This window comes from Pongo abelii, chromosome 16 (assembly GCF_028885655.2).
Source record: "Pongo abelii isolate AG06213 chromosome 16, NHGRI_mPonAbe1-v2.0_pri, whole genome shotgun sequence".
In the NCBI taxonomy this organism is placed as follows: Eukaryota; Metazoa; Chordata; class Mammalia; order Primates; family Hominidae; genus Pongo; species Pongo abelii.
Window position 1 is genome coordinate 71282342 of NC_072001.2, and position 14820 is coordinate 71297161.

A 14820-nucleotide genomic window follows, 5' to 3' on the forward strand; every position below is an offset into this window, starting at 1 on the left:
GATTACAGGTGTGAGCTACTGCTCCTGGCCAACCTGGAAAACCTTTAAGAAATATTATATCTGGATCTCACAATTAGTGGGATTGGTTGTTAGCTAGGGTGTGGTTTTAGTTCTCCAAGTTATTCTATTGTATAGCCGGATTTGAGAATTCTGATCTGAAAAAAAAAAAAATGGGAACAAATGAGAAAAAGCAGCAGATTCTAAAAACATGACTTTTTTATTAGAACATCATCTGTTAAAACATTTCAGGTTCTGCTAGAAGTAATAACCTTTCTCAGTGGTATTAGGAATTGAGAATGAGTTTCTCTGAAGGGTCTGTTTCTGTTTGCATTCCAACAAATGGACGCAATAGCCAAAATTAAGTCTTCATTGGAAGAGAGAAATAGTATTGTAGAAAATCAAATTAGTAGAACAGAGGACAAACTTGAGAAGCAGTCACAGAATGTACAATAAATAAATGTTAGAAAAGATGAACATTGATAATGAAAATCTAAAATAGAAATAATATTTTTTTTTCTCTTGGAAAACTAAAAGACATGGATAAACAGCAGTAATCAGTGGTAAAACAAACAGAAAAAAAAACTTTTAATATATAATGTGTTATATAACATGTATTTCTTAAACTTTGTAACTTATAAATATTAGAGGATACAGTTTATTACTATTTTTTAGAGACAGGGTCTCTCTGTCACTCTGGCTGGAATGCAGTGGTACGATCATTTTTCACTGTAACCTCGAACTACAGGGCTCGAGCAATCCTTCCCACCTCACCCTCCTGAGTAACTAGGACTATAGGCACATACCACCACGCCTGGCTGATATTTTAAAGTTATTTTTTGTAGAGACAGGGTCTCACTATATTGCCCAGGCTGGTCTCAAACTCCTGGCCTCAAGTGATCCTTCTGCCTCAGCCACCCAAAGCACTGGGTTGACAGACCTGAGCCACTGCACCTGGCCCAGTTACTTTTCAAGTGTCTGCAATATTTATAAAGGTATATATATACGTGACCGTAAACATAATATCTAATTCAAAACAGCAGAAACTATAAAAGTTGTTGCTGTGAGTATACTAAAACAAAGATTTTTAAAATGACATTAAAAAACAGATTATGAAAATAAGGCATTAATGAAAAGCCAAAAGAAAACACTGCATGCTTTTATCATTTAAAAAGATGAAGAACCAAGAATTTAGTATAAAATTTAAGAAAAATAGAAGTAGTATATTAAAGATAAAGGTAAAAATTATTTTTAAATTGTGTTTATATAGTGGATACTTTGCAGACATTGAAGTGGATTAGATAATTTATGTATATGTTGAAATGAAAACATATCCTCAAAACTTAAAATCTTAATGAAAAAGCAGATTGCAAAATAATTGTATTTACACACACACACACACACACACACACACACACTCTTACATAGATTTGTGTGTGTTTATAAGTCCCTATAGTTGTATACCAAATTTTTCATAATGTTCAGGGGTTTTCTTCATCCTGTGGGGAAGCAGCTAGATTATGGGGTAGACTTTTATTTTGTAATCTCGTGTGGTTTTAATTTTTGTTTTTTTACAGTGAGTATTGCATATTTTCTATAATTGGAAATAACAAAGATATGTTCATTTTGAGGGGGGAAAGCAATATTTCACCATACAAAACTAGAAGAAATAGTTTATTCTGCATTGCATGCCTGTATCAAAACATCTCATATACCCCATAAATATATACACCTGTATACCCACAAAAATTAAAAATAAAGATTTTTTAAAAATAGGAAAAAAGGTGGAATTAATAAATAAACCTAAAAAGAAAAAGGCTCATGAAAGAGGCAAAATATATAAGCTTCTTGCAGATCTGATTAAACAAAATTAACCATAGAAAGTAGATTTAAATCACATAGAAGAAATATATGTATATAAATATTAGGAGCAATACATTAACACAGTTATATGTTAATAAATTTCAGAAACCTCAATGAAGTTTCCAGATACATTAAACATTCCAAATGTTTTTTTCTACATGTATATGCAGTGAAAATAATGTATAAAATGTGATATACTGATAACTTGACAATATTATCAAAGAACTACTTTTTTAAAAAAGAAAAACTCTGGGTTTGATAACATTTGCTGGTAAATTCTTCAGAACTTTTTTTGAGCAATAAACAATTTCTGTATACTACATACAGAATGTTCTGTTATTAAAAAGTAAGCAGGCCAAAGAGGAATACAAAGAAACAAAGGTAACACTTTAAAAAAAAAAAAGCTATCATTCAGTTTCACTTTTTGAATATAGTTGTGTTCCTTAAAATATTAACTGGTAGAATTTATCAGAATATTGAAGGAATAATAAGATTTAAATTAGGCTAAGTCTACTGGACTAAAACCTCGATAGAGATATATCCTCTATCCAGAAGTCATAAATAGTTCGGTATTAAGAAATATATTAATTAATCAGATGTAATAATAGCTAACATTTATTGACTGCTGACTTTGGGTTAGGTAGGCACTGTTATAAGTGGTTTTATATTTTTATTTAGTTATCAAAATAATTCTAAGGTTTCTCTAGGGTTATATTACCTAGATGAAGAAACTGAAGCATGGAAAGGTCAGACAGTGTGCCCAAGGTTACACAGTTACTGAATGACAGAACTGGGGTAAGCACGCGGACTTCTGACTCCAAGAATCCATTAGCTTATTTGGAGTTTAAATAGCAACTTTAAAAGGTTTCATAAAATTAAATGCCCATTAATAATTTTTTAAAAAAGAAATAGAAAAAGTGTTCTTTAACATTATAGGGAATCTTTATAGTCGACAGACATCTTTATATTTATTTATTGAAAAATTATAGATGTATATATTTATGGGGCACAGAGTGATGTTATGATCTTCGAATACCATGTGAAATGCTTAAATCAACTAATGTATCAAGCCGATGTGTTAATCAATTTCCACAAATATTTTACATTTTTTAGGTGATAAGAACATTTGAAATTTACTCTGAGCAATTTTGAAATGTTACTAGCTATGTTCACTGTGTTGTGCAATAAGATCTTATAAAAAAAACTTATTTCTCCTATCTTCTAACCATATCTGGTAACCACCATTCTACTCTTTGTTTCTATGAGTTTGATTGTTTTAGATTCCACATATAAGTGAGAGCATGCAGTATTTGTCTTTCTGTATTTGGCTAATTTCACTTAATAAGCATAGTATTCTCTAATTCCACTCATGTTTGTCACAAATGACAGAAATTTCTCTCTGTTTTAAAGCTGAATGCTTTTCCGTTATGTATATATATTTAGTACCACATTTTCTTTATCCATTCATCTGTTGATGAACACTTAGGTTGATTCTGTACTTGGTATTTTGAATAGTGCTGCAATGAACATGGGAGTGTAGACATCTCTTTGACATACTGTTTTCAAATCTTTTGGGTAAATACCTAGAAGTGGGATTGCTGGGTCTTTATTAGTTTAAAAAAAAAAAAAATCCTAGGCTGGGCATCGTGGCTCATACCTGTAATCCCAGCACTTTGGGAAGCCAAGGCAAGTGGGTTGTCTGAGTTCAGGAGTTTGAGACCAGCCTGGGCAATGTGGTAAAACCACCTCTAAAAAAAAAAAAAAAAAAAAGAAAAGAAAAAAAGAAGAACTCTAGGTGTAGTTACTAATAATGGAGGTGCATCAGAATTATTCCCACTGGGGGCTAAACTCCCAGACATGTATGTTTTGAAGCAACTTTGTGGGTAATTGTTAAAAACTACAGTGTTGGCTGGGCGTGGTGGCTTACACCTGTAATCCCAGCACTTTGGGAGGCTGAGGCAGGCGGATCACGAGGTCAGGAGATTGAGACCATCCTTGCTAACACGGTGAAACTCTGTCTCTACTAAAAATACAAAAAATCAGCGGCAGGTGGTGGCCCTCGCCTGTAGTCTCAGCTACTCAGGAGGCTGAGGCAGGAGAATCGCTTGAACCCGGGAGGCGGAGGTTGCAGTGAGCTGAGATGGCACCACTGCACTCCAGCATGGGTGACAGAGTGAGACTCTGTCTCTAAAAAAAAAAAAGAAACTGCAATGTTAAAGGTACATCAAATTTTACAGCAAAGAAGTCACCCTGGAAGATCTACAAATATTCTTGTAAAAGTTCTGGCCTATATAATAACACATGAATTAGAACTAGAGGTATAAATGTTAGAAAGGAAAATTAAATTTTTCCTTACTTGTGGTTAAGGGAAGGTTTATCTGCAAATCCTAAGGAATTGGCTATAAAACTAGGGTTAAATTCAATTTGAGTGGCAAAATAGAGCTTAGAAGAACAAAAATTGATATTATGTAATAACCACTTTGAATAACAACCAAAATGAGAGTCCATGCAAAATATAAATATTAAAAAGATAGAAATACTCATTTTTGCTTAATTTTATCTTTTGAATTTGATTTAAAAGTAAAAATTAACTAGAAAACTATATTAAAATTCTTCCTATTTCTTATCCCATTCTCTGTCTCTCATAGGTAATCATTTTTATTAATTTCAGTTTATCCTTCTGGTTTTCTTTTTTTTTTTTTTTTAAGAAAAAAGACAGTAGCTTTATGTATTCTTACTTCCTCTCTTACACAGAAAGTAGCATACTATATTTTTTAAATCTTGTCATTGTCACTTTAATGATGTATCTTAGAGAGATCACTCCCATACCAACATATAGAAATCGTCTTCATTCTTTCTTTGGTTTTAGGGTATTCTATGAATGTTTATTCATTCTTCTATTGGTAGGTATTTTACTAAGAATGACATTAATGGGAACAGTGTAACTATGATAGAAATAAAACCTTGAAGATATGAATAAATGGACACAGGTGCAATAGTCCAAGACAGGAAGGTTAAAGATGTAAATATATCAGCTCTCAAAATAATTCATAGGCTTATTGTAATTCTATTCAAAATATTATTGAGCTTTAAAAATCATAACAAAATGATTTGGAAATTCATCTAGATGAATTAAAAAAATGGATAGAGAAAAACCTAACTATAAGGTAATGAAACATAGTGAAGCTATAACAAAAAATAGAGTACCAGCACCAGGATAAAAAAGATAATTGGGAACGTGGCCCAGAATGAAACATACAGGACATAAGGATTTAATATATGACAAAAGAAGCACACATATCCATAGGGAAGGGAAAGTTTATTTAACTAATGGTGTTAATGTAACGGTAAGCAATTTGGAGTACTGAAATTTAGATTTTTAAAATATGAACTAAAATTCCAGATAAATAATTATGTAGAAACAATAAACCAAAAAATTAATTGTGTATTTATTGAATTTATACAAAGAAACAGCTAAGTTCAGAATTAGCAGAAGAATTTAAAAGGAGATTGTTGACAGATTGGACCACATAAAAATCTTTTATATCATCTAAAAATGTAGCCCAAATGAAATTTTAAAAATTGTAGCAGACTGGAGGAAATATTTGTAGCAAATTTCCAAGGTTTTAATATTCTTGTATATGAAACCCTTATGCAAATACATAAATAGGCATAGGACAAGATTGGACAATTAGTTAAATAGGAAATTCAGCAAATAACAAAACATGGAAATATTTTAGATGCGAATTAAACTTCTCAAGAGTTACCAGGATCCATTCATTACATTAGCAGCAACTGCCATGCTGGCCAGAGTGTAATCACTAGATGCATAAATTGCTGATGGTCTTATATGTAAAACAACCATTTGAAAAGCACTCTTGTGTTGTGTCAAGATTCATAAAAATCTTCATACTTTTTGACCCTGAAATCTCACATCTGGGAATTGATCCAAATAAAATAATAACCTGCCCTCCTTCCAAAAAACAAACCTTTAAGCCCAAAGATATCCACAGAGTTGTTTCAAATAGTGAAAAATTAGAAATAACCTAAATGACTAATCAGGGGAGTAATTAAAATGTTCATATGTCCCCTGAGAGAATACAATAATTAAAAATGGTAATAGAGACTGCAATTGAAAATGTAATAAGGGTAATTTTTTTAAAGCAAGCTTTCATATTGTATCTATAGTTTGATATGAGAATGACTGGAAGGAAATAGATAAAAGTGATAAACAGTTACGATAAGAGGATAATAGGTAATTCTTTTCCGATTTTCTGTGATCCAGTGTAATGCAAGGCTGCACTGGTAGAGAAGTACAGCACTGAGATCAAGAGAGCTAATAAACTTGTGTTATGAGAGGAACACGGACTTTGGAGGCAGGAGATGTACAGATTGAGTTCCAGTTCTGAGTTTTCTACTTACAAATTTGAAGGCTTGACAAGTTAGTAATTACTCTGAACCTTAATTTCTTCATCTGAAAAATGGTCTGATAACATTGTCTTCATGATTATTGTATGGATTAACTCCTAGAAAGTAGTTAATGAAAGTAGTGTTCTACTGGCATCACATCTGGAAGAATATATCAACCAACTTAGAAGCAACCTTAGATTTCAATGGCTAACAACTATTAGAAACAACCAAAGAAGATTTGAGCATGTAATCCCAGGACTTTGGGAGGCCAAGGTGGGAGGATTCTTGAGGCCAGGCATTCCAGTTCAGCCTGGGCAACATAGCAAGACCTCATCTCTACAAAATAAAAAATAAAAAAAATTAGTCGGGCATGGTGGCACCCACTATTGTAGTACCAGCTACTGTAGAGGCTGAGGCAGGAGGATTGCTTGAGCACAGGAGTTTGAGGCTGCAGTGAGCTATGATCATGCCCTGCACTCTAGCCTAGGAACAGGGCAAGACCCTGTCTCTAAAAAAGAAAGAAAAAGTAACCAAAGAAATAAAGCTTCTTTCCCACTTATGTTACTTAACTAGCTTTAGATTGTGACTCTGCTATATGTTTTGTTTGCTCTGGGATCAAGGCAGAGGGGAAACAAAGATAGTAAAACCTTGGGTGCCTCTTAAAGAACTGCTTGAAAGTGGTACACTACCACTCCTATTTCATAGGCCAAGGGTAATGTCCATGGCCCTGAACATTATCCTCCCATTGGGATAGGCCAATACAGAAGGGCAACACATTTTGAACAAATAATATGTGCTATGACAGTGCTCTCCAGTTCTGTCACTTTATTTATTTATTTATGAATGAATGAATGAGATGGAGTTTCACTCTTGTTGCCCAGGCTGGAGTGTAGTGCGGCGATCTCGGCTCACTGCAACCTCTGCCTTCCAGGTTCAAACTGTTCTCCTGCCTCAGCCTCCCAGGTAGCTGGGATTACAGGCGCATGCCACCACACCTGGCTAATGTTTGTATTTTTAGTAGAGACAGGGTTTCACCATGTTGGCCAGGCTGATCTTGAACTCCTGACCTCAGATGATCTGCCCGCCTCGGTCTCCCAAAGTGCTGGGATTACAGGCATGAGCCACCATGCCCAGCCAGTTCTGTCACTTTAATAAGGGTGTAACAACTGGGGTACGTCTGGAGGAGGAAGATTTGGACAGTAATTCTGAAGTCTTCACTAAAATACAGTGGGAAGAGTCATTGGAAAGGGAGGGACATATTAAGTCTCTTCAAATATTTGAAGAATGGCTGTCACTGGATAGTGAGATTAGTTCAGTGCTGTGTGGCATCAGTGGGTAGAAGTTACAGCCTCATATATTTTGACTTAGTATAGTGGTAAGGAGAAAAGTGAGAAGAAAAGGAAATTATTGGTTGTTTTCAATATGTTACTCATTTACATTCTTCAAAATAATCCTATCAGAGTGTGCATGTTTCTGTGTTTAAATATTGGAAGAAAGATTCAGAATGAATGAATACCCAAGGTCACATGGCACATAAGTGGCAAAACCGGTTTGGAATCCAGGTCTGTGTAATCTTGTCCTTTTCTACAATATTCTGCTACTCTCTGTTGGGCTGCAAGCATTTTTACAATTAAACTGTTCATCAGCAGTCATCGTCTGCCTGACAGAGTAAAGGCCACATCTCCCACATGTCTAAAAGGGTTCAAACAGAGCATGAATGGAAAGGTTGAAAGGAAGGTTGAACTCTAGATCAATGATCTGCAAACTTATTTGATCATAAGTACCTCTTAGCAAAGTACTTGTACATACTATATATATAGCTTATACATAAACTATTGTACTCATATGTTGTAAAACATATAGGACATTCCCAGTACAAAGAAATGGTAAACATTTGGGATGATGTGTATGCTAATTCCCTTAATCTGATCGCTATATACTGTATGTGTCAAAACATCACTGTGAACCCCATTAATATGTATAATTATTATTTGTCAGTTAATTTTTTTAACCTATAGGAAAAATAAGAGTTTAGAAAGATTAAGATTTTATATAACATTTTAGTTTTTTTATAAATTAGATTTCAGGTTTTATGTAAAATCTCATCTTTACAAAACTTTTGTTTTGCAGATAGATACTTTTTTCTGTATCCCTGTGGATTGTCTTTTGTACCCATGGAAATGTATACCCCCAACATTGGAGGTCATTGTTTTGGATGATTTTGTAAGACTCATTTCAGTATGAAGATTCTGTAATTCTTTTTGTCCAGAATTTTTTTGAAAGGGCTAACGGTAGCTTACTTCACTTTCAGAGAGGTTTTTAAGTAGTTTTATCTAAAACCAAAACTGTAGACTTCACAGTCATTTGTAACAGCAATTAAGCCCAAAAACTACAAAGTGTGAAAGGTGCTCTTCTAGATAAATAGTAGCAACCCCATGAGCATTACAATGTATATATAAAAGGAGATGGAAGTAGGGGCTATTATTAAGTAAGAAACCTGATTTTTATTTGTGACGTAAGAAATAGCCTCGTTATTTTAGTTATATCTTCTCTTTCTAAACCTATATATATCCAAAACTTACTGTAGTCATATATTCTAAAATGCATCTGAAATTTTGCCTAGAGAGTAATATGAATTTTTGGACTTGAGAAATTATTTTAGCACTTTTTAAAAATAGAGCCAAAGATTTGAATTAGGCTAAGTCTGCTGGACTAAAATCTTGATACAGATATATCCTCTAAGAAGCAAAGAAGTTAGTTACTTACATTGCCTGACAGAGGGAAATGTTAGCTGGTTTTCTACATTCTGGGCCTTAGTTATTAGCATTGCCAGGTTGATGTTTCACAATTAAGACAACTTTCTGTTAGTGACTGCTCCTTCGTGATAGATTCCTTAAGAAAAAGCCATCCCAGAACACATAAAGCAGAAAGCAAACCTAGCCTTTAAAAGATACTGTTAATGTTGAGATAGAATTCTAGATTAACAATGCTCTTTTCTGTTTCTTTCTCTTAATGATACGTTTGGTATCGACTTTTTGACATGCCATATTGCAATTTGGTTGGAAGTTGTAAAGGAAGTGTTTCTTGCAAGTATGATCAAACTCAGTTTAAGCAAGAGATTGAAACAACCGACTTGAGCTGCTTATTCAGCGCAGGCCTTAAGTGCCCCGGAAGCCGGTAGTTTCTTAATAATAACTCTTAGTGATCATTTTCTTCTAGAAAAATTACCCTGGAAAAGTAGTATAAATAGTTTAATCTGGTATTTCTGAAATTTTTGTATTCCTTTACTCATTCAACAAATAAATAGTATTCAGTGCTTCTTTGTGCCAAGCACTGAGGACTCATTAGTGAGCAAAAGGGATATTAACCACTGTTTTAAAAAAAATGTATCTAACATGTACTAAAAGCCAATGGATGTGGTGATGCATGCCTGTAGTCCTACCTACTCAGAAGGGTGAGGCAGGAGGATCACTTTGAGCCCAGGGGTTTGAGTTTGTGCTATAATGGTGCCACTGTACTCCAGCCTGGGCAACAGAGCAAGACCCTGTCTCTTAAAAAAGCAAACAAACAAAAAGTTCAATGGAACTATTGTTGCTCATAACGGCATACTTTAGAACCCCTGCTCTAGTCTGACTGTGCTTACCTACCTGCTTGCATGCATTTTTCTTTCTTCCCACCTCTCTTCCCCTCCCTTCCTTCCTTTCTTCTCTTCTGTTTTTTACAACTCTTTTCCTACTTTGAGTTAGTGACAATAAGCAAATTTTGAACTCATCTAAGATTAGGAGAAAAACTGTATGTGATATTTATTGTATAAAACTTGCGTGGTAGAGTTAAACAGGAGATGATAAAATTCTTAATTTACTTTATAAACCAAATGTCATCTCACCTGTGCAGCTCTCAAGGTGGGTATGTTTGTTACTTCTTCCAGAAACCATGTCTCTTTAAATGGGTTTATATCATTCTATTTTAAATAAAATTCGTATGTTTTTATGCAAGTGTGCTCTTTAGATGCAAACATTTATATGATTAGATAAATTTTCCTTAGTCTTTCTTTGATTATGTGTTGTCTGAATTTGAATCCTGATATGTTATTCTGGAATTAGCCATTTTTGTTTCTATTTCTGTTTGTTATGTTACAATTAGTGTATTTCTTATTTTTCAGTGCTTTAATTGCCTTGTTATCTAAACTCTAGAATATATACCAGTTAATTAAAGACATGTGAGTGTGTTTTTTTTTTTGCTTTTGTCTTTACTGGCGAATTTAAAGGTAATTGAAAGTATAATTCTTGTCTTCTTTAGCATCAGACAACAGTCAGCGCTTTCGAGAAACCTGTTTTGCATTTGCCTTGACACCACAACAAGTGCAGCAAATCAGTAGTTCCATGTAAGTTGTCGTCAAGTGTAACTTGAAGTTTGACCTTTGAATCTAGTAGTCTATAATAAATGATTTTAAAAAACAGTGATTGGTGAGTTAGTATTTGTGTGATGCAAATATTAGTAATGAAAATATAGTGTGTTAGTTACTCTAAGAACAGTTATATTTATGATAATTTGAAAAACTTTTCTGGAGTAACAATGTCTTTGAATGAACTTTCATGCAAATACTTTAAAAGTAATTGTAATTCTATTCTGTCTCTTCTAGGGATATTTCTGGGACCAAATGTGACTTCACAGTACAGGTCCAGTTAAGGTACAGTGCTGACTATAGGATATATTCAAAGTTTAAAAGATAATATTCCTTATCAGGAAGGGGAAATGGAAAAAAAATTTTAGGGAGTAAGAGGAAATCCACCTGATTTTTCAATAAGTGTATTGAAAATATTAGGTTTAGATATTTGGGTGAGGGAAAACATTCTCCTCTTATGAGATATTCTAATTTTCATCCAATTTAGATTTTTCCCCTGCCCGCCCACCCCCCAGTCTAGATTTCAATATAGCAAGTCATGTTCTATATATCAAACCATATTTGATTGCCCTCAGTTGGTTGAGAAGCTCCAGCTAGTGATATCTTAAAATATCATATCAAGTTTTATGAAAGCATGGGCCTTATCTCCATAGGGCAAAGTACTGTGGATAAGGAATTAGTACTTAAGTCTACAGTGTCTCATGGACTAACAAACACCAAAATATTCTAATTTGTTCTATATTTTAAATAATTAATTTAAATATGCTCTAATTTAGGATCCATTTGAGACATCTCCTAAAAATTTTCAAAGACTAATGGGAAATTTTCCAACATGGATTCACAACCCCTTATTGAGTTTCTTTTCTTAGCCCATTCATTTATCTTAGAATATCTAAGAAATATTTTGTATTATTTCTGTCCCTTATATATCTCCCTTTTATATACATATATATATCTCCCTTATATAAACCATCATATTATGCTTTATTATTCAATTTACCAACCTAAATGTCCACACTGTTGCAATAGGGATGGAAGAGAAAATATAAGACAGTTGTTTTCCTCAATAAGCTGTTTTCCCTATAATTGTCAGGAGGATAAATCAAACAGATAGCCTTGTCTCAATAATCAGATACTAAGTTGTATATACAAGTTACAAATACACTAGGAGGCTAAAAAAGGGATTAATCTAAAACGCCTGTTCAGCACTTCATGGAACCATTCGAAAACCTCTCATCTAAGCTTTGAAATAATAAGGTAAAAACAGTGAGAAAGCAGAGTTGAAGTCGAAAGTAGAGTTGAAGATTCTCAAGAGGATATGACTATACTTAATAACTTTTATACCACAAAACAGTATGACAGGACCTTACCGCAGTAGACTAGAGATAATCTAAGTTTCAGTTTTGGAAGGCACTGCCAAAGATGATTCTGTATAAAAGGTATATTTTATGTCGGCCAGATTGTGATAATGACTGAAGAAATTAAAGGACAAAAATAAGATGTCTCCATAGTTAATTATGTATTGCTGTAGTCTTCTTTACTTCCTGCCTCAACAGTTTACATTTTGCTTGTGCTGATACTTGACATTATCCTTTAAATCAGTGGCTTTCAAACTTGTTGCATGGAGCCACCCTTAGGGGTTCATACTCTTCTGCCATCCTCCCCTTCTCTCCTAAACACATACACAGTCTGAACCAAACTGGGGCTGCTTTTATCTGTTTTGCATGTTTGACTCTGGGTTAGTTTTTGCTTGAAGACAGGGTCCCAAGACTAAAATAATGTTTAAAAACCATAGCTTTAGAATAAAAGATCTAGTTACTAAGTATTTTGTATTAATATACATACATTCTTTAAAGCAGCAACAGGTGTGGTCCACATTTTGAAGTAAGGTTGTCTACATAGATCAGCTATAATTCAGAGATTCCAAGGGAATCTTGATGACTGCTATTTTAATTGAAATTTATCTCCAGGACTTGGAAAAAAAAAAAAGAACCATGTTGTGTTATATTTGGTAATTGTTAGGTAGTTCTTTGTGTTTTAATAAAATAGTTCATCTCTCTCCCCGCCCCACGTTGCTAGGTCTGCAACCATAGTGTATTATTTAAGTTAGGAGTGTATGCCTATCTGCTATCCTAATTAGAAATGTTTATCTAAAGCATAAAAATAATTAGTTGAGAATTAGGATCCAAGTTTTCTTTATTAGACACCTAGTCTGTTTTCATTTATGTTGTGCCTCCCTGCTCCACTCCCTCCTCTCTGCCCCATGAACCACTTCACAGGAACTTTCTGCTATTCCTTTTTTTTCTTTTTTCTCTTCAGTTCATTAGAGTGGTTTAGATTAGTTGAATAGACATTGTCTTGTCATTTAAATTACTCTTTTCCTATAGGAAAGAGTTCAGGCAGCCAGGGTCCATGTTTTAAATTGATCACTGCATTGGAATAATTATTTAAAAACGGTGACATCCTTTTAACTATTGCAGCCTAAAGAATTAGCCTGTAATGGAAGGTTCTGCTGGGGTTAGGAGTGGTCCTGTGAGCTTTGACATCTGTTTGCTAAGTATATTTCTAGAAAATCTTTGTAGATCAGTAAATCTTAACTTTTTTATGGATCCCTGATCCCTTTGAGAATTTGATAGAAGCTGTGAATGGTTTCCCTATAAAAATGAACATGTATATGTACTCAAAATAGTTTACATATAAAATTGTTTTATATTGTGCATTATCCCCATACTCAGATTTCATGGCCAGCAGGTTAAGACCCGATACCACAGGTGTTGAGAGGAGTTGTTTGCACATGAGGAATATTTCACAGATTTCAGAGATAGGGTTCTCCCTACTATGTAACTCAGGGGTGCTATGAGCATTCTATAACAGTGCAATGAGCCTTAGGTGTATATTGAGAATAGGTACTAATAAAGAATAAATGCCTTAAATAGCAAAATAATAATAAGAGTGAATAGACTGAGAATTTACGAATTGTGTATCTATCCTTGATTTTTCCAAAAGACTGTGCATTTAATTTAGAAATATTTTTATAAGTTTCTAAAATAGTATTCTAAATTTATGTGGATATAACACAAATAATGTTCAATATCTTCAGTTCTCAAAAAATAAGGAGTACTTTGGCTTACTGATCCTGGGGATGGACTTAAAAGCATTCTCAGTATTTTCTGCTAAGAACCAGAAAAGTGTTTCATAGGCAAATAAATTTGGAAAATACTGCATACAGGTGCTAGGTCTTCCTCTTAGAGATTTATAATGCTTATTAGCCTATTAAAAGCTTTGAAAAGTTCTGTATTAAGGAAGCTTAATTTAATTGTTTTGATTCAGAATTTCTTAATTTTATTTGACTAAAGAGCCTTTCTTTTTTTCTTTTAACACCTGTTAATCGCTGAAGAAACTAGTGCTTCTCAGAACATGCTTAACCAAATAATTGGCAATATCACGAAGACAGCTACAGGGTGATAGTCATGATTGCCACAACACTACATTGACAGAATTATTTATTTTAAGCCTATTTACATATACTTATTAATTGGGTGAAAAGTCTAGTTTTTATAGTTTTCCCTTTTGGTTGTTTTTAAATTTACCATCTTTTAAATTTATCTATTGAACAATAATACTAATGAAGTCATCCTTTAATAAAGGAAATCAAACTTGTCCTTTATTGTTTAGGTTTTGTTTATCAGAAACCAGTTGCCCACAAGAAGATCACTTCCCACCCAATCTTTGTGTGAAAGTGAATACAAAACCTTGCAGCCTTCCAGTAAGTCCTAAAAGCTATTTTTTAAAATTCATTGCCAACATAACTATCAAATAAGTCATCACAGCTGTTGTTAAATCATAGTTTTTCCTTAAGAAAACATTTTTATTTTGGATATATATTCATTGACTGGGTGAAACACTTGTACCAACTATGTACAGTTAGCAGCAGTGACATTAGCTTTGGGGACATAGGATTTGGAGTTGGGTGTGGTAGCTTTAGTGTTGTACTGGATTTTGGGGCAAAGTTTTTTCAACAAAATCTCAGCTGTCTTCATGTGAGTCTATAAGCCTATGGTAGAATGGAGATTTGAAGAATGCTGTGTCTTAAACAGGAGGGTAAGGGTCAGGACTGTTTTTGGTGCCCTTGAAATACAACTCAT

At 33.7% G+C, this 14820-nt stretch overlaps 1 protein-coding gene across 3 annotated transcripts in view; it reads left to right on the forward strand.

Moving 5' to 3' along the window:
- PIAS1 (protein inhibitor of activated STAT 1) overlaps nucleotides 1-14820 on the forward strand; it is a 133358-nt gene that overhangs the window by 73242 nt on the left and 45296 nt on the right. For all 3 annotated transcript variants that reach the window (XM_002825590.6, XM_063716200.1, XM_054531620.2), the window contains 3 exons: nucleotides 10570-10654; nucleotides 10913-10960; nucleotides 14351-14441. In XM_002825590.6, the coding sequence (XP_002825636.1) occupies nucleotides 10570-10654; nucleotides 10913-10960; nucleotides 14351-14441 (224 nt within the window). The remainder of the gene's footprint in view (nucleotides 1-10569; nucleotides 10655-10912; nucleotides 10961-14350; nucleotides 14442-14820) is intronic.